This window comes from Nerophis lumbriciformis, linkage group LG24, assembly GCF_033978685.3.
Source record: "Nerophis lumbriciformis linkage group LG24, RoL_Nlum_v2.1, whole genome shotgun sequence".
Taxonomy (NCBI): domain Eukaryota; kingdom Metazoa; phylum Chordata; class Actinopteri; order Syngnathiformes; family Syngnathidae; genus Nerophis; species Nerophis lumbriciformis.
The window spans coordinates 34,307,501-34,329,203 of NC_084571.2; the positions used below are offsets into that span (position 1 = coordinate 34,307,501).

The window sequence follows — 21,703 nt, forward strand, 5'->3', positions numbered from 1 at the left end:
TCAGATAGGGAAGATGCTGTGAGAGGCGGGTGGGACCTGATATTCAGCTGGGAATGACTAAAACAGTAAATAAACACAAGACATATATATACTCTATTAGCCACAACACAACCAGGCTTATATTTAATATGCCACAAATTAATCCCGCATAACAAACACCTCCCCCCTTCCGTCCAATACAACTCAAACACCTGCACAACACACTCAATCCCACAGCCCAAAGTACCGTTCACCTCCCCAAAGTTCATACAGCACATATATTTCCCCAAAAGTTACGTACGTGACATGCACATAGCGGCACGCACGTACGGGCAAGCGATCAAATGTTTGGAAGCCGCAGCTGCATGCGTACTCACGGTACCACGTCTGCGCATCCAACTCAAAGTCCTCCTGGTAAGAGTCTCTGTTGTCCCAGTTCTCCACAGGCCAATGGTAAAGCTTGACTGTCATCTTTCGGGAATGTAAACAATGAAACACCGGCCGTGTTTGTGTTGCTGCAGTCGGCTGCAATACACCGCTTCCCACCTACAGCTTTCTTCTTTGCTGTCTCCATTGTTCATTGAACAAATTGCAAAAGATTCACCAACACAGATGTCCAGAATACTGTGGAATTTTGCGATGAAAACAGATGACTTAATAGCTGGCCACCATGCTGTCCCAAAATGTCCTCTACAATCTGTGACGTCACGTGCCGGCGTCATCATACCGAGACGTTTTCAGCAGGATATTTCGCGCGGAATTTAAAATTGCACTTTAGTAAGCTATTGGCATGTGTTGCAATGTTAAGATTTCATCATTGATATATAAACTATCAGACTGCGTGGTCGGTAGTAGTGGGTTTCAGTAGGCCTTTAAACAAGTTGAAAAACTTATTGGGGTGTTACCATTTAGTGGTCAATTGTATGGAATATGTACTGTACTGTGCAATCTACTAATAAAATTCTCAATCAATCAATCAATCAATCAAAAAAAGCACTTTATATGTAGAAAGGTTTTATTAAGACTTATCTTATTTAGTTTTTATTTGATATATGTTGACCACATTAACCCTGGCAATGGACCCTGTGTGTATATTTATGTTATGCCATTGTTTACAAATTTGGTAAATAAATAACCAAAAAAAGTTATATTTTGTTGTTTTCTTACTGTACCGAAAATGAACCGAACCGTGACCTCTAAACGTATCGAACCGAAATTGTTGTGTACCGTTACACCCCTAATATTTAGTAAGAAAAAATTAAGCATTTTATCAATGCATATTATTTCCAGGCTTTCGCGGGCCACATAAAATACAAACCCCGTTTCCATATGAGTTGGGGAATTGTGTTAGATGTAAATATAAACGGAATACAATGATTTGCAAATCCTTTTCAACCCATATTCAGTTGAATATGCTACAAAGACAACATATTTGATGTTCAAACTGATAAAAACTTTTGCAAATAATCATTAACTTTAGAATTTGATGCCAGCAACACGTGACAAAGAAGTTGGGAAAGGTGGCAATAAATACTGATAAAGTTGAGGAATGCTCATCAAACACTTATTTGGAACATCCCACAGGTGTGCAGGCTAATTGGGAACAGGTGGGTGCCATGATTGGGTATAAAAACAGCTTCCCAAAAAATGCTCGGTCTTTCACAAGAAAGGATGGGGCAAGGAACACCCCTTTGTCCACAACTGCGTGAGCAAATAGTCGAACGGTTTAAGAACAACGTTTCTCAAAGTGCAATTGCAAGAAATTTAGGGATTTCAACATCTACGGTCCATAATATCATCAAAAGGTTCAGAGAATCTGGAGAAATCACTCCACGTAAGCGGCATGGCTGGAAACCAACATTGAATGACCGTGACCTTCGATCCCTCAGACGGCACTGTATCAAAAACCGACATTGATCTCTAAAGGATATCACCACATGGGCTCAGGAACACTTCAGAAAACCACTGTCACTAAATACAGTTGGTCGCTACATCTGTAAGTGCAAGTTAAAGCTGTACTATGCAAAGCGAAAGCCATTTATCAACAACACCCAGAAACACAACCGGCTTCTCTGGGCCCGAGATCATCTAAGATGGACTCATGCAAAGTGGAAAAGTGTTCTGTGGTCTGACGAGTCCACATTTCAAATTGTTTTTGGAAATATTCGACATCGTGTCATCCGGACCAAAGGGGAAGCGAACCATACAGACTGTTATCGACGCAAAGTTCAAAAGCCAGCATCTGTGATGGTATGGGGGTGCATTAGTGCCCAAGGCATGGGTAACTTACACATCTGTGAAGGCACCAATAATGCTGAAAGGTACATACAGGTTTTGGAACATATGCTGCCATCTAAGCGCCGTCTTTTTCATGGACGCCCCTGCTTATTTCAGCAAGACAATGCCAAGCCACATTCAGCACGTGTTACAACAGCGTGGCTTTGTAAAAAAAGAGTACAGGTGTTGTACCGAAATCTGTTACCCATCGGAATTTGTAACTCCAGGGGGCGATGTTCCCATGACGTTTGTTTGATGGTTAAACGGCAAGCCCAAAGAGGAGGAGAAGAAGAACGCTTGCGTAAATGGCGTAAACTATCCTTAATGCTGAAACGTCAGTTGTCAGAATTTCAGCATTAATAATAACAATGGACTCATACTATAATGAAAGTAAGTCATTGATTTCCAGAATATGTGTAATTTATTAATGCTGAAATTCTGACAACTGACGTTTCAGCATTAAGGATAGTTTACGCCACGTTCTTCTTCTCCTCCTCTTTGGGCTTGCCGTTTAACCATCAAACAAACGCCATGGGAACATCACCCCCTGGAGTTATAAATTCCGATGGGTAATAGATTTCGGTACAACACAGGTACTTTCCTGGCCCGCCTGCAGTCCAGACCTGTCTCCCATCGAAAATGTGTGGCGCATTATGAAGCGTAAAATACGACAGCGGAGACCCCCGGACTGTTGAACGACTGAAGCTCTACATAAAACAAGAATGGGAAATAATTCCACTTTCAAAGCTTCAACAATTAGTTTCCTCAGTTCCCAATCGTTTATTGAGTGTTGTTAAAAGAAAAGATGATGTAACACAGTGGTGAACATACCCTTTCCCAACTACTTTGGCATTATTATTTGCAAAAAAAAAATAAAGTTTATGAGTTTGAACATCAAATATCTTGTCTTTGTAGTGCATTCAACTGAATATGGGTTGAATGCAATCTTTGTATTCCGTTTATATTTACATCTAACACAATTTTCCAACTCATATGGAAACGGGGGTTTGTAATGTGGCGGGCCATATTTGGCCCCCGGGGCCTTGAGTTTGACACCCGTGCACTAGACGGCGCAGGTGGAACCTCATGGAAGTTGACGACCTGCATCCCGCTGGCTCGGCCTCATTGTGCTCCGAGGCGCGGCTTGCTCACTGTTTATTTATTTTGCGGGATGTTATTTGGAATTCCTCGCTGATGCAATTTCTGTGTGGGATTCCACAGAAGCCGGGGCGGCAACCGCCGAGAACGAGGAATTTTTTCATTTTTTGAGGTGTCAAAAGTGCTTGTTGTGAATACGAAAGACGATTATGAACACATTTAGTTTTGATGTTCTTTTTCTTCCCACACGTTCTGCATTCTTGGAATTGTCCTGGAGTCCTCCTCCCTTTCCTGCAAAGATCTCTGGTGGCCATGCCAACCGTTCCTAAGGGTAATTTTCCTTCCTCCTCGTGGAACAACGGGATTTTCCAGGAAACGTCAGCTCGAGAGGGTGTGATTCCCTGCCCCGCCGCCTTGTCGCTTTTACCAGTAAACAGCGTGACTCACCGCTCGGCTATGCGTTCCGTTTCCTTCACGTCGGGTCCCCACCAAATGTGCTGCGCTGGGGTCTTTCCCAGGGATGTCGCCCTGGCGGTGCGAGGGAAGGATGAGAAGATTATCTTGCAGGGGGCGGCTGCCGGTTTGCACTAGGAATTAGCAAACAGAAAGATTAAAAAAAAAAAGGGAAAGTCTGTTTGTTTTGTTACCTGCTGCAGCCTTGAACTTGACCCGAGGCCTGCAAAGCTTCAACATGTCAATGAACAAAAGCTGAAAAGTCTTGCTTTGTCCACAATTTACTTACCGTATTTTCTGGCACACTTAACCCTTGTGTAAAGTTCATATTGTTGTTACTCAGCCAGCGTTTGTGGGTCTGATGGACCCGTTGCATTTTCTGGCTTTTAATGCCTCACAATCAAACACTTTTATGTTAAAATACTGAACCTTATCCCAATAAACATCTGTTCAGTATTTCAACATACAAACCCCGTTTCCATATGAGTTGGGAAATGGTCTTAGATGTAAATATAAACGGAATACAATGATTTGCAAATCCTTTTCAGCCCATATTCAATTGAATGCACTACAAAGACAAGATATCCATCCATCCATCCATCCATCTTCTTCCGCTTATCCAAGGTCGGGTCGCGGGGGCAGCAGCCTAAGCAAGGAAGCCCAGACTTCCCTCTCCCCAGCCACTTCGTCCAGCTCTTCCCGGGGGATCCCGAGGCGTTCACAGGTCAGCCGGGAGACATAGTCTTCCCAACGTGTCCTGGGTCTTCCCCGTGGCCTCCTACCGGTTGGATGTGCCCTAAACACCTCCCTAGGGAGGCGTTCGGGTGGCATCCTGACCAGATGCCGGAACCACCTCATCTGGCTCCTCTCGATGTGGAGGAGAAGCGGCTTTACTTTGAGCTCCCCCCGGATGACAGAGCTTCTCACCCTATCTCTAAGGGAGAGCCCCGCCACCCGGCGGAGGAAACTCATTTCGGCCGCTTGTACCCGTGATCTTGTCCTTTTGGTCATAACCCAAAGCTCATGACCATAGGTGAGGATGGGAACGTAGATCGACCGGTAAATTGAGAGCTTTGCCTTCCGGCTCAGCTCCTTCTTCACCACAACGGATCGATACAGCGTCCGCATTACTGAAGACGCCGCACCGATCCGCCTGTCGATCTCACCATCCACTCTTCCCCCACTCGTGAACAAGACTCCGAGGTACTTGAACTCCTCCACTTGGGGCAAGATCTCCTCCCCAACCCGGAGATGGCACTCCACCCTTTTCCGGGAGAGAACCATGGACTCGGACTTGGAGGTGCTGATTCTCATCCCAGTCGCTTCACACTCGGCTGCGAACCGATCCAGTGAGAGCTGAAGATCCTGGCCAGATGAAGCCATCAGGACCACATCATCCGCAAAAAGCAGAGACCTAATCCTGCAGCCACCAAACCAGATCCCCTCAACGCCTTGACTGCACCTAGAAATTCTGTCCATAAAAGTTATGAACAGAATCGGTGACAAAGGGCAGTCCAACCCTCACTGGAAACGTGTCCGACTTACTGCCGGCAATGCGGACCAAGCTCTGGCACTGATCATACAGGGAGCGGACCGCCACAATCAGACAGTCCGATACCCCATACTCTCTGAGCACTCCCCACAGGACTTCCCGAGGGACACGGTCGAATGCCTTCTCCAAGTCCACAAAGCACATGTAGACTGGTTGGGCAAACTCCCATGCACCCTCAAGGACCCTGCCGAGAGTATAGAGCTGGTCCACAGTTCCACGACCAGGACGAAAACCACACTGTTCCTCCTGAATCCGAGGTTCGACTATCCGGCGTAGCCTCCTCTCCAGTACACCTGAATAGACCTTACCGGGAAGGCTGAGGAGTGTGATCCCACGATAGTTAGAACACACCCTCCGGTTCCCCTTCTTAAAGAGAGGAACCACCACCCCGGTCTGCCAATCCAGAGGTACCGCCCCCGATGTCCACGCGATGCTGCAAAGACAAGATATTTGATGTTCAAACTCATAGACTTTTGCAAATAATAATTAACTTAGAATTTCATGGCTGCAACACGTGCCAAAGTAGTTGGGAAAGGGCATGTTCACCACTGTGTTACACGGCCTTTCCTTTTAACAACACTCAGTAAACGTTTGGGAACTGAGGAGACACATTTTTGAAGCTTTTCAGCAGGATCTACCCCAGTCTGCTGACATGCAAATATCATCAAAAGGTTCAGAGAATCTGGAGAAATCACTGCACGTAAGCGATGATATTACAGACCTTCGATCCCTCAGGCGGTACTGCATCAAAAAGCGACATCAGTGTGTAAAGGATATCACCGCATAGGCTCAGGAACACTTCAGAAAACCACTGTCAGTAACTACAGTTTGTCGCTACAGCTGTAAGTGCAAGTTAAAACTCTACTATACAAAGCCAAAACCATTTATCAACAACACCCAGAAACGCCGCCGGCTTCGCTGGGCCTGAGCTCATCTAAGATGGACTGATACAAAGTGGGAAAAGTGTTCTGTGGTCTGACGAGTTCACATTTCAAATTGTTTTTGGAAACTGTGGACGTCGTGTCCTCCGGGACAAAGAGGACAAGTTGTTATAGGCGCAAAGTGGAAAAGCCAGCATGTGTGATGGTATGGGGGTGTATTAGTGCCCAAGACATGGGTAACTTACACATCTGTGAAGGCACCATTAATGCTGAAAGGTACATACAGGTTTTGGAGCAACATATGTTGCCATCCAAGCAATGTTATCATGGACGCCTCTGCTTATTTCAGCAAGACAATGCCAAGCCACGTGGCTTCATAGTAAAAGAGTGCGGGTACTAGACTGGCCTGCCTGTAGTCCAGACCTGTCTCCCATTGAAAATGTGTGGCGCATTATGAAGCCTAAAATAGCACAACGGAGACCCCCGGACTGTTGAACAACTTAAGCTGTACATCAAGCAAGAATGGGAAAGAATTCCACCTGAGAAGCTTCAAAAATGTGTCTACTCAGTTCCCAAACGTTTACTGAGTGTTGTTAAAAGGAAAGGCCATGTAACACAGTGGTGAACATGCCCCTGTGACAACTTTTTTATGCCATTAAATTCTAAGTTAATGATTATTTGCAAAAAAAAATGAAGTTCACCAGTGTGAACATGAAATATCTTGTCTTTGCAGTCTATTCAATTGAATATAGGTTGAAAATGATCTGCAAATGATTGTATTCTGTTTTTATTTACCATTTACACAACGTAGTGAAGTGGTGTGTCTCCATATTGAACCTCATAGATTTGAAACATCTTTTTGTTTGTTTCTGTGCACATTGTGTAAAGCCAAGCATATTCTTGTAAAAGTTAGTTTTCAAAGTTGCATTCCCCTCGTTCTGCTCGTCAGTGTTTAATTTCACGCAGTAATTCGCTCTTTTTCCCGTCTTTTATCTTGTGACAGTCATTCGTTGCCACTTATGACAACAACTGTTGGCTGGGGAGTGAGGGGGTTTCTGTGGTGTGACATCTAGAAGAAAGCAGTGGAACATCGAAGGTTGAACACCATTCAATTTGTTGGCATTTTGTAACATTTTTTATTTTTTTTGCCAAAGGAAATAATGCAAAAAAGAAAAGTCTGTTCCAGAGTCAACAGTTTTTTTGTGTGATTTTTGTCTATTGTTCACAACCATTAGGCACCAAGTAAAATTCCTAGTTTGTGACCTTGTTCTCAAACAATGGCAATACAAACTATTCTGAATTCTGATTCTGATGAAAGATACATTTTTTTAATGCGTTCTAACTTGTAAATAAATGTAAATAAAAGTCCGCTCACAGCGTAGCCAATGGGAGGTCCTCTATTCTGCCCATATTAGTGATATTGTTATTATAAGTGCTAACGCAGACACACTAATTTTAGCATCATCTAGTGGTCTGCTGTTTCCTCGCTTCCCTGCTCCCTGGAAGTTTGTTGTAGATCATAAATCATGCCACTAACCTGGATAGAAAAAGGCTGAGGATGTATTCCGACACGTTGGTCCACTCTGACAGCCAAATTAGACTCTGAAATGGCGAGAACATGAAAATGCTCCACAAAAAAGTGTTTATCGGGAATTTTTTTTTTTAATATTTTGAGGGAAAAAATAAAACAGGTGACAAAGTTGTACATACAATTTTTAAATATTTACTTAAATACTAATATTACTTAAATATAGCATTTATATTAAAAATAAACATTATTGTAAGATTTAAACTTTCTTCACACAAATAAGACTTTCTTCACGCACACAAAACAAGAATTTTTTTTTTCAAGTGCTCTTGTGTCACAAAAATATTTCAAATATTATGAGCAAAGGAATCAAACAAGTGAAAATTAAATTGTAAATTTTATGATTTAAAAAAAAAAACATTTACTTGAAATTTGTTTTAATCATGAAAAATAATAAAGGTTGTATATTTTTAAAAAAATTAAAAATTGCATGAAAAATATAGCATTTATATTGAAAATAAACACTATTGTAAGATTTAAACTTTCTTCCCTCAAATAAGACTTTCTTAATGCAAACAAAAAACAAAAAAACAAAAAGACGATATAATTTAATCGACAATAAAGCGCTCTTGTATCACAAAAATATTTAAAATATTATGAGCAAAGGAATCAAACAAGTGAAAATTAAATTGTAAATTTTATGATTTTTTTGAATATATTTACTTGAAATTTGTTTTAATCGTGAAAAATAATAAAGGTTGTATATTTAAAAAAAAAATTGCATTAAAAATATAGCATTTATATTCAAAATAAACACTATTGTAAGATTTAAACTTTCTCCCCTCAAATAAGACTTTCTTCACCGACACAAAACAACAACAAAAATAATAAAATAAAGTGCTCTTGTATCACAAAAGTATTTCAAATATTATGAGGGAAGGAATCAAACAGGTGAAAATTAAATTGTAAATTTTATGATTTTTTGAATATATTTACTTGAAATTTGTTTTAATCATGAAAAATCATAAAAGTTGTATATTAAAAAAAAAAATGCATGAAAAATATAGCATTTATATTAAAAATAAACACTATTGTAAGATTTAAACTTTCTTCCATCAAATAAGACTTTCTTCACCCACACAAAACAACAACAAAAATAATAAAATAAAGTGCTCTTGTATCACAAAAATATTTCAAATATTATGAGGGAAGGAATCAAACAGGTGAAAATTAAATTGTAAATTTTATGATTTAAAAAAAAATATATATTTACTTGAAATTTGTTTTAATCATGAAAAAGAATAAAAGTTGTATATTAAAAAAAATAGCATGAAAAATATAGCATTTATATTAAAAATAAACACTATTGTAAGATTTGAACTTTCTTCCCTCAAATAAGACTTTCTTCACGCACACAAAACAAAAAAAATAAAAATAAAATAAAGTGCTCTTGTATAACAAAAATATTTCAAATATTATGAGGGAAGGAATCAAACAGGCGAAAATTAAATTGTAAATTTTATGATTTTTTTGAATATATTTACTTGAAATTTGTTTTAATCATGAAAAAGAATAAAAGTTGTATATTAAAAAAAAATAAAAAAAATTGCATGAAAAATATAGCATTTATATTAAAAATAAACACTATTGTAAGATTTAAACTTTCTTTCCTCAAATAAGACTTTCTTCACTCACACAAAACAACAAAAAATAATAAAATAAAATACTCTTGTATCACAAAAAGTATTTCAAATATTATGAGTGAAGGAATCAAACAGGTGAAAATTAAATTGTAAATTTTATGTTTAAAAAATATATATATTTACTTGAAATTTGTTTTAATCATGAAAAATCACAAAAGTTGTATATTAAAAAAAAAATTGCATGAAAAATATAGCATTTATATTAAAAATAAACACTATTGTAAGATTTAAACTTTCTTCCCCCCTGAAAAAACTAACAAAAAGTAATAATTTTAAATCTACGATAAAGCGCTTTTTATCGTGAAGAAAGTAAAACATTACAAAGAAAGGAATCAAACAGGTGAGACTAAAGTTGTATATTTTATGATTTAAAAAAAAAATACATACTTTAAACTTTTTTTCATCACTTGCATTTTTTTCAATCCTGTAAACAAGAATACAAGTTGTATATTAAAAAAATATTTGCATGAAAAATAGCATTTATATTAAAAATAAACACTATTGTAAGATTTAAACTTTCTTCCGCCCTGAAAAAACTAACAAAAAATAATTTTAAATCTACGATAAAGCACTTTTTTCCCTCAAAAAGGACTTTCTTCACCCACACAAAAAAACAAAACAAAAAAAAAGACGATATCATTTAATCGACAATAAAGTGCTCTTGTATCACAAAAATATTTCAAATATTATGAGGGAAGGAATCAAACAGGTGAAAATTAAATTGTAAATTTTATGATTTTTTTTTTTTATTTACTTGAAATTTGAAAACGAATAAAAGTTGTATATTTAAAAAAGAAAAAAAATTGCATGAAAAATATAGCATTTATAATAAAAATAAACACTATTGTAAGATTTAAACTTTCTTCCGCCCTGAAAAAACTAACAAAAAAATAATTTTAAATCTACCATAAAGCACTTTTTATCATGAATGACAAAGAAAGGAATCAAACAGGTGAGAATAAAACTGTACTTTTTTTTTTTTTTGGAAAATACATACTTACAAGTGTGGAAACAACAAAACACTGACTAATATGCAAGTGTAAAAAGAAGTTAACCAATGTATGAATGATAAAACACTTACCCACATCCAGGTGTGGAAACAACACTCACTGACTGATATGCAAGTGTAAAAAGAAGTCAACCAATGTATGAATGATAAAACACTCATCCAAGTGTGGAAACAACAAAGGTGTGTTGATGCTTTTTATCAGCCGGCTGAGGTTTAGTGCCACTTTCCAGGCACACTTCCTGTTTCCTGTTTCTCTTCCTGTTGTCATGTGTTGGAGCAGAGCTGCTATCCTAGTGTGTGTGAGGTGTTTGGGCACGTGCACCATGACTCACTCACACACACACACACACACACACACACACACACACACACACACACACACACACCTCCTAGTGCACCAGGACACACACCCACACACACACTTCCTAGTGCACTATGACACACACCTCCCAGTGCACCATTACACATACACACACCTCCTAGTGCACCATGACACACACACACACACACACACACACACCTCCCAGTGCACCATGACACACACACACACACACACACACACACACACACACACACACACACACACACCTCCCAGTGCACCATGACTCACACACACACACACACACACACACCTCCCAGTGCACCATGACACACACACACACACCTCCCAGTGCACCATGACACACACACACACACACACCTCCCAGTGCACCATGACACACACACACACCTCCCAGTGCACCATGACACACACACACACACACACCTCCCAGTGCACCATGACACACACACACACACCTCCCAGTGCACCATGACACACACACACACACACACACCTCCCAGTGCACCATGACACACACACACACACACACACACACACACACACACACACACACACACACCTCCCAGTGCACCATGACACACACACACACACCTCCCAGTGCACCATGACACACACACACACACACACCTCCCAGTGCACCATGACACACACACACACACACACACACACACCTCCCAGTGCACCATGACACACACACACACACACACCTCCCAGTGCACCATGACACACACACACACACCTCCCAGTGCACCATGACACACGCACACACACCTCCCAGTGCACCATGACACACACACACCTCCCAGTGCACAATGACACACACACACACACACCTCCCAGTGCACCATGACACACACACACACACACACACACACACACACACACACACACACACACACACACACACACACACACACACACCTCCCAGTGCACCATGACACACACGCACACACATCTCCCAGTGCACCATGACACACACACACACACACACACACACACACACACACACACACACACACACACACACACACACACACACACACACCTCCTAGTGCACCATGACACACACACACACACACACCTCCCAGTGCACCATGACACACACACACACACACACACACACACACCTCCCAGTGCACCATGACACACACACACCTCCCAGTGCACAATGACACACACACACACACACACCTCCCAGTGCACCATGACACACACACACACACACACACACACACACACACACACACACACACACACCTCCCAGTGCACCATGACACACACACACACACACACACACACACACACACACACACACACACACACACACACACACACACACACACACACCTCCTAGTGCACCATGACACACACACACCTCCCAGTGCAACATGACACACACACCTCCTAGTGCACCAGGACACACACCCACACACACACTTCCTAGTGCACTATGACACACACCTCCCAGTGCACCATTACACATACACACACCTCCTAGTGCACCATGACACACACCTCCTAGTGCACCGGGACACACACACACACACCTCCCAGTGCACCATTACACATACACACACCTCCTAGTGCACCATGACACACACCTCCTAGTGCACCGGGACACACACACACACACCTCCCAGTGCACCATTACACATACATCCCAGTGCACCGACACACACACACACGCACGCACGCACGCACGCACGCACGCACGCACGCACGCACGCACGCACACACACACACCTCCTTATCCCAGACATGTTGTTGTTGTGAGTGACATTTGCATGAGAGGCAGAGAGAGGAATGTGCTTTTCTTCTCCTCACTGAGCCTCGCCATCTGTGGCTTTGTTTTTTGGAGGGATTTTCCCAGACTCCCTTTTGGTGCGTACGCTCTTGATGGTGGTGTAGAGCACTGAGAGGGTGGTGGTGGTGTGTGTGGTTGGTGTGTGTGTGTGTGTGTGTGTGTGTCTGTGTTGTATCACGGAGGTAACGTTGGCGTCTGGATGGGGAAACCTTAGAAAAACAAGAGCACATGCCTGAAGAATTAGAGGAAAACAAGTGGGCCCCTTGCATGAAAAGAGGCCCCCCCCCACAGCCATCATGTAGCAATTTTCCATAATATGTGCAAGGGACATACCCAAGGACCCCCACGCCTCCTAAGAGGCCCCCTCTTAGGATGCCACATATTTATTTATGCATCTATTTGGATTATTTACTCTGCAGAATAGCAAAAGTCCCCTAAACTTGTGTCCCCAAAATGTATTTTGGTACTTTTCTAAATAAAGGGGACCACAAAAAATGCATTATTGGCTTTATTTTAACAGCAAATCTTACAATACATGAAACATATGTTTATTATTGCAAGTTAGTCCTTAAATAAAATAGTGAACATACTAGACAACTTGTCTTTTAGTAGTAAGGAAACAAACAAAGGCTCCTAATTAGTCTGCTGACGTATGCAGTAACATATTGTGTCTATTATTTTGTCCAAAATATTAAGGACAAGCTGTAAAAAATTAATTATTAATCTACTTGTTCATTTACTGTTAATATCTTTCAACATGTTCTATGTACACTTCTGTTAAAATGTAATAATCACTTATTCTTCTGTTGTTTGATACTTTACATTAGTTTTGGATGATACCACAAATTTGGGTATCAGTCCGATACCAAGTAGTTACAGGATCATACATTGGTCATATTCAAAGTCCTCATGTGTCCGCCGCTCCCAGTCTGTGGAAACGCTCTCCCTGACCACCTGAGGGCACCACAGACTGTGGATGCTTTTAAAAAAGGCTTAAAAACCCTTCTTTAAAATAAAATACATTTTTTAAAAAAAGCCTTTTTTTTTTTTTTAGATATATACATACTAGTTTTAGCTATTTGGCTGTTCTAGTTTTTATTTGTATTTATTTTTTATTATCTTTTTATTTTATTTTTTATTTAATACACTGTAGCACTTTGAGGTTGTTTACTCAATGTAAATAAAATCTATTATTATTATTATTATTAAAACAAGTAAAACACTAACATAAAATCTGCTTAGTGAGAAGAATGATCTTATCAGACAGAAAATAAGCAAATATCACCCTTATTTGCATACTTGCCAACCCTCCCGGATTTTCCGGGAGACGCCCGAAATTCAGTGCCTCTCCCGAAAACCTCCCGGGACAAATTTTCTCCCGAAATTCAGGCGGAGCTGGAAACCACGCCCCCTCCAGCTCCATGCGGACCTGAGTGACGTGTCAACAGCCTGTATTCACGTCCGCTTTCCCACAATATAAACAGCGTGCCTGCCCAAACACGTTATAACTGTAGAATGATCTAGGGCGAGTTCTTGGTTTCTTATGTGGGTTTATTGTTAGGCAGTTTCGTTAACGTCCTCCCAGCGCGGTAACAACACACAACAACAGCAGTCACGTTTTCGTCTACCGTAAAGCAGTTCGTCTGCCGTAAACAGCAATGTTGTTGTAATATATTGAGTTGGAGGCAATAACCAGGCAAGTACGTCTCTTTACTGTAGACTTCAGAACAGACTCAACACACTTGACGTCAGGTGCGCAACACCACGTAAATCGTTGGCCAACCAAAAAGTAACCCCGGTACGCTATAGCCAACATTCACCAGGAGATGGCAACAGACAAACAAAGATCACTCTATTACATTCCTCCCCTTTTAGAAATGTATAGAAGTTACATAAAATAAATAAACAACCCAACCAAAAAAATGCAGCAGCTCAATTAAAAAACTGTACTTAAGCCACATTCTTTTTTCTTTTTTTTTAGTACGGAACTCTTAACCCTCATTTGTAAACAATAACATGCTTATTATACAAACAGTATTTGTACACCTTTAACACGGATTTCTGTACTGTCTTCAGAGATTCAGTTTTTTTGGTGGCACTCGAAACCTTTCTGGGTACCTGCGAAAGGGTGTTCAGCATGGTTAGAAAAATAGTGATAGAGAATAGAACAAGGATGGACAATTCAACCCTTAACTCAACAATGAGTAGATGAGTGTTATGTGTGTGTCAGTGACGTGCGGTGAGGTTGATGGCTGGTGAGGCACTGACTTCATCACAGTCAGATTTACAAACATATGAACCCTAAAGAGTATCTTATTCACCATTTGATTGGCAGCAGTTAACGGGTTATGTTTAAAAGCTCATACCAGCATTCTTCCCTGCTTGGCACTCAGCATCAAGGCTTGGAATTGGGGGTTAAATCACCAAAAATGATTGCCCACTGCTCCCCTCACCTCCCAGGGGGTGAACAAGGGGATGGGTCAAATGCAGAGGACACATTTCACCACACCTAGTGTGTGTGTGACAATCATTGCTACTTTAACTTAACTTTAACTTTACACATACAAACTGTAGCACACAAAAAAGCACATTTAATAAACAAAACGTTATGGTCTTACCTTTACTTATAAATTAAGTCCATGCGCCGCAACTAAAGCCCTCACTTAAACTTTCCACGTGCAAGATTGAATCTATTTAAAAAAGTGTAACCGAGGGTTTATAAATGTCGCCTATACTGTATGAAACTACAAAATAACAACCACGGAGGCTCCAGTTTACACGAGGACCACTTTATTTACCTTCTTTCAAAAAACCTCCGCAACGTGACATCACTTCCGCTCTTAGCGCCTTCAAAATAAGAGCTCAAGGCATATACTGTATAACAGCGCATAACAGGAACTTAACATCACAAAGAGGAAAGCCCATGAAAATAGGTTACAAAAGTTATTTAATAAGAAGCCAAAAAGTGCAAAAACAATAATGTTGGTGTTGGAGGAGTTGTGAATTAGGTACACCTGCAGTCTGCAGGTGTACTTAATGTTGTGGCCCTGCAGTCATTCACAACTCCTCCAACACGAACATTATTGTTTTTGCACTTTTTGGCTTCTTATTAAATAACTTTTGTAATCTATTTTTACGGGCTTTCCTCTTTGTGATGTTGAGTTCCTGTTATGCGATGTTATACAGTATATGCCTTGAGCTCTTATTTTGAAGGCGCTAAGAGCGGAAGTGATGTCACGTTGTGGAGGTTTTTGAAATTATTATGCTTATTTGACATATTTAATCTTACCTAGATGTCAGTTTTTGCAGTGTATGTATATTCATATATTACTCATTGTTAAAAACCGTAACCGCCATGTGGCCCTCAACGACAACCAGTTTGACACCCCTGCCTTGGAGTATCGCTGAGTTAATGTGTCGACTTGGCAGAAATGGGAGTGAGCGCGGCGGTCTAAATTTATCCGGCAGAGTTAAATAAGGGCATGGAAAGGCTCAGGAAAGCCCGGCGTAAGAGGATCCGAGGCTGCTGATAGTGTACATTGTCTGGCTGTAAAAATACATCGGTGACTACAAGGGAAACTATTCCTCCGTCACGGTGCGTGGCCTAGAATTTTCCACACGCCGGTTGAGTTGAGGATAACCAAAAGGGGTTATTTGCTGACGTGACGGTGATTTACGGCCAGATGTACACATTCAGGGCCCTGCACCCTCAAAAAAAAAAAAGGAATGCTACTCTTGTTGAAACTCAGCATGAGCTGCTGCGGTTATGAATGAGCCTTGTTTACCTCGCTCGCTTGACCATGTGACTCACACAGGGGCGTCGCCATGGCAGCCGCTGAGTATGGAACACAGCACTTCAAGGTCCAGAAATGGAGCCGCTCCTCTTTTTTTTTTCCGGGGCCATGGGAAGCAGCGTCTCGGTGACCAAAAAGGCTTTTTTTTCTCTTTTCTTTCTGAAAAAGGAATAGAGAGCTTTGATTGAGAGGATTCTATGTTGTGGTGCACAAATAAGAGCATGCTGCCCTCTGCTGGTGTAAACCACACACTGACGCGCGACAAAGCTGGGGAAAAAGTGGCTATTTCTGGTGTCTTTAAAGTTAAAGTACCACTAGGTCATACTTGCCAACCTTGAGACCTCCGATTTCGGGAGGTCGGTGGTGGGGGCGGGGGCGTGGTCGGGGGTGGGACGGGGGGCGTGGTTAAGATATATTTATATTTATAAGAAATACTTGACTTTCAGTGAATTCTAGCTATATATATATATGTATAAGAAAACGGGAGCTCTAATTTGGGAGTCTGAATTAGGATCAGAAGTTCCTATATAAACATTGCGCACTCACGTCGCCTTTTTGTATTGATTACTGCAGCTGTGCACTGGATTCATTCCCAAATACAAACTACAACTCACAAACACTTTAGAGTTAGGCTCCACCATCAGAATGTGTACTTAAACTTATAAAGATCACATGTATATTATTCAGTGAGTTGATTCACCAAAACTAACCTGTTATACAGGAGGAAAAAAGCACACAGGACGTTTCAATTGTTCACAGACTGGTCGCGCTCATCAGAATGACAAGACACTTCCGGTCTGCAGGTGATAGCATTCAATTGGGAAGAAACGCCCTACTGCCCCCTACTGACCAATGTGAATACTGATAAATGTGTAATGACAGCTCCAAAAACGAATTCAAACCACAAAATAAAATAAATAAATCAACACAAAAATGTGACACATTATGGGTGGGTCACATATGCATGTACAGTAGATGGCAGTATTGTCCTGTTTAAAAGTGTCACAACATTCCTGTTTACGGCAGACAAACTGCTTTACGGTAGACGCTGTTGTTGTGTGTTGTCAACACGTCACTCAGGTCCGCATGGAGCTGGAGGGGGCGTGGCCTCCAGCTCCGCCTGAATTTCGGGAGTTTTTCGGGAGAAAATTTGTCCCGGGAGGTTTTCGGGAGAGGCGCTGAATTTCGGGAGTCTCCCGGAAAATCCGGGAGGGTTGGCAAGTATGCACTAGGTGAGGTAAAATTATCCTCCGCATTTGATCCATCTCCTTGTTCCACCCACCCTGGGCGGTGAGGGGAGCAGTGAGCAGCAGCGGTGGCCGCGCTCGGGAATCATTTTGGTGATTTAACCCCCAATTCCAACCCTTGAGTGCCAAGCAGGGAGATAATGGGTCCCATTTTTATAGTCTTTGGTATGAGGTTTGAACTCACAACCTTCCAGTCTCAGGGCGGACACTCTAACCACAAGGCCACTGAGCATGTAAAGCGACTTTGGGTACTTAGAAAAGCGCTATATAAATCCCAGGTATTATTATTATTAACTCACGACCTTCCAGTCTCAGGACGTATTTTGCTTTATTCATTATTGAAATGTTTTTTGCCACTTTATGTTTTTGTATATGAGATTTCCAGTTCATTTGATCATCTATTAATACTCCCAAAAATCTGGTTTCTTTTACCCTTTCGATGTCTACTCCGTCTATTTGGATTCGTGTATGATGCTCTTTTCTACTGTTACCAAATAGCATTATTTTAGTTTTACTGAGATTCAAAGATAGTCTGTTTTTGTCAAACCATCTTTTTAATTTGTTCATTTCTTCTGTTATTATTTGTATTATCTTCTGTGTGCTCTCCTGAACAGAAAGCAGTTGTGTCGTCTGCAAATAAAACTAACTTTAAGTCCTTTGTAACCTTACAAATGTTGTTTATATAAAGATTGAACAATCTTGGTCCCAGTATTGATCCCTGGGGTACACCACAGGATATATCTAGCCGTGTTGACATATTTTCACCCATCTTCACATATTGCTTCCTGTTGGTTAAATAACTTCTTACCTAGTTCAAGACCAAACCTCTGATGCCATATCGTTCTAATTTTCATATTAAAATATCATGATTAATTGTCCCAAGAGCTAGCTTCTGTAGCCGACAGGTACAGACAGGCCAAGCGGTGTGCGGCTTCAGCGGTCGCAGAGGCAAAAACTCGGACATGGGAGGAGTTCGGGGAGGCCATGGAAAACGACTTCCGGACGGCTTCGAAGCGATTCTGGACCACCATCCGCCGCCTCAGGAAGGGGAAGCAGTGCACTATCAACACCGTGTATGGCGAGGATGGTGTTCTGCTGACCTCGACTGCGGATGTTGTGGATCGTGGAGGGAATACTTCGAAGACCTCCTCAATCCCACCAACACGTCTTCCTATGAGGAAGCAGGGCCTGGGGAGTCTGTGGTGGGCTCTCCTATTTCTGGGGCTGAGGTTGCTGAGGTAGTTAAAAAGCTCCTCGGTGGCAGGGCCACGGGGGTCGATGAGATCCGCCCGGAGTTCCTTAAGGCTCTGGATGCTGTGGGGCTGTCTTGGTTGACAAGACTCTGCAGCATCGCGTGGACATCGGGGGCGGTACCACTGGATTGGCAGACCGGGTTGGTGGTTCCTCTCTTTAAGAAGGGGAACCGGAGGGTGTGTTCTAACTATCGTGGGATCACACTCCTGAGCCTTCCCGGTAAGGTCTATTCAGGTGTACTGGAGAGGAGGCTACGCCGGATAGTCGAACCTCGGATTCAGGAGGAACAGTGTGGTTTTCGTCCTGGTCGTGGAACTGTGGACCAGCTCTATACTCTCGGCAGGGTCCTTGAGGGTGCATGGGAGTTTGCCCAACAAGTCTACATGTGTTTTGTGGACTTGGAGAAGGCATTCGACCGTGTCCCTCGGGAAGTCCTGTGGGGAGTGCTCAGAGAGTATGGGGTATCGGACTGTCTGATTGTGGCGGTCCGCTCCCTGTATGATCAGTGCCAGAGCTTGGTCCGCATTGCCGGTAGTAAGTCGGACACGTTTCCAGTGAGGGTTGGACTCCGCCAAGGCTGCCCTTTGTCACCGATTCTGTTCATAACTTTTATGGACAGAATTTCTAGGCGCAGTCAAGGCATTGAGGGGATCTGGTTTGGTGGCTGCAGGATTAGGTCTCTGCTTTTTGCAGATGATGTGGTCCTGATGGCTTCATCTGGCCAGGATCTTCAGCTCTCACTGGATCGGTTCGCAGCCGAGTGTGAAGCGACCGGGATGAAAATCAGCACCTCCAAGTCCGAGTCCATGGTTCTTGCCCGGAAAAGGGTGGAGTGCCATCTCCGGGTTGGGGAGGAGATCTTGCCCCAAGTGGAGGAGTTAAAGTACCTCGGAGTCTTGTTCACGAGTGAGGGAAGAGTGGATCGTGAGATCGACAGGCGGATCGGTGCGGCGTCTTCAGTAATGCGGACGCTGTATCGATCCGTTGTGGTGAAGAAGGAGCTGAGCCGGAAGGCAAAGCTCTCAATTTACCGGTCGATCTACGTTCTCATCCTCACCTATGGTCATGAGCTTTGGGTTATGACCGAAAGGACAAGATCACGGGTACAAGCTGCCGAAATGAGTTTCCTCTGCCGAGTGGCGGGGCTCTCCCTTAGAGATAGGGTGAGAAGCTCTGCCATCCGGGAGGAGCTCAAAGTAAAGCCGCTGCTCCTCCACATCGAGAGGAGCCAGATGAGGTGGTTCGGGCATCTGGTCAGGATGCCACCCGAACGCCTCCCTCGGGAGGTGTTTCGGGCACGTCCGACCGGTAGGAGGCCACGGGGAAGACCCAGGACACGTTGGGAAGACTATGTCTCCCGGCTGGCCTGGGAACGCCTCGGAATCCCCCGGGAGGAGCTGGACGAAGTGGCTGGAGAGAGGGAAGTCTGGGCTTCCCTGCTTAGGCTGCTGCCCCCGCGACCCGACCTCGGATAAGCGGAAGAAGATGGATGGATGGATGGATGGATGGATTTATGTCAGGTTCAAACACTGATGACATCTATTAAACAGACAAGAAGCAAGGAATCATGCAGAGACAGAGTTAAATTTAGCTCATGAGGAGAATGCATGGAGCTGCACACTTAGTCACAGTCTCGCCCTACGCTCTAAGGCAGTGGTTCTCAACTTTTTTCAGTGATGTGAACATTTTTTAAATTCAAGTACGCCCTAATCAGAGCAAAGCATTTTTGGTTGAAAAAAAGAGATAAAAATGTAAAATACAGCACTATGTCATCAGTTTCTGATTTATTAAATTGTATAACAGTGCAAAATATTGCTCATTTGTAGTGGTCTTTCTTGAACTACTTGGAAAAAAAAGATATAAAAAATAACTAAAAACTTGTTGAAAAATAAACAAGTGATTCAATTATAAATATGTCCACAAAAAATGTAGCTGTCAACACTGAATATTGCATTGTTATGAATGGAATAGCCTACTTGATTTGATGTGCAGTTTATGAACTTACATTCATATTTTGTTGAAGTATTATTCAATAAATATATTTATAAAGGATTATTTTTGAATTGTTACTATTTTTAGAATATTTAAAAAAAAATCTCACGTACCCCTTGGCATACCTTCAAGTACCCCCACTGCTCTAAGGTACAGCTCCCTCTATTTATTCAGGAGTTCCCCAGTCAACATCACTGAGGCCTCCTCTAAAAGGAGTGGTCACACATATCATGCAAAGCAGCTCCAGTACGCACGATACGTGACGGAATGTGCTGGGGGCCTTGTGAGTTCGCCTTGTCTCTGCTTCGTCTGCATGCTGTCGTCTTATCTTCGTTGAGGTCCTTGAATTCCTTGGCTGTTAGCGGGCTAAAACAAAGATGACATCTGCGGCCGAGGCCACCCCTCAGACAAGAAGTTTTTGTCCTTGCACAGATAGAAAAAGTACAGCTTGAGCACAGTAGCTAATAACTATAGCAACCGACTTTAAGCATACTAAAGTGATTATTCTAACATTTTACAAATCATTGTATTCTGTTTTTATTTACGAATTTACACAACGTGCCAACTTCACTGGTTTTGGGGTTTGTATTAAAGGTTAGAATCCTACGAAATGTTTGCAATCAATCAATACGTTCCTATTGCTGGTCCTCAGGGTGTCTCCCATGAGAGAGTCTCCAGTTGTCTGCATGCAGGGAATGACGACTCCTTTCAAGACGACTAAAGCTTTAAAGGTGAGGGCCCCGCGTGGCACGCCGTCTTGGATGGTCGTCAAGACCCTTTGTTTTTGGT

General features: G+C 42.1%; 1 protein-coding gene across 1 annotated transcript in view; it reads left to right on the forward strand.

The window, feature by feature from the left end:
• Positions 1 to 21,703, forward strand: part of mafk (v-maf avian musculoaponeurotic fibrosarcoma oncogene homolog K) — a 38,951-nt gene that overhangs the window by 13,817 nt on the left and 3,431 nt on the right. Inside the window, exon 2 of the mRNA XM_061982023.2 lies at positions 21,567 to 21,645. Within this exon, the coding sequence (XP_061838007.1) occupies positions 21,577 to 21,645 (69 nt within the window). The 5' untranslated portion in view covers positions 21,567 to 21,576. The remainder of the gene's footprint in view (positions 1 to 21,566; positions 21,646 to 21,703) is intronic.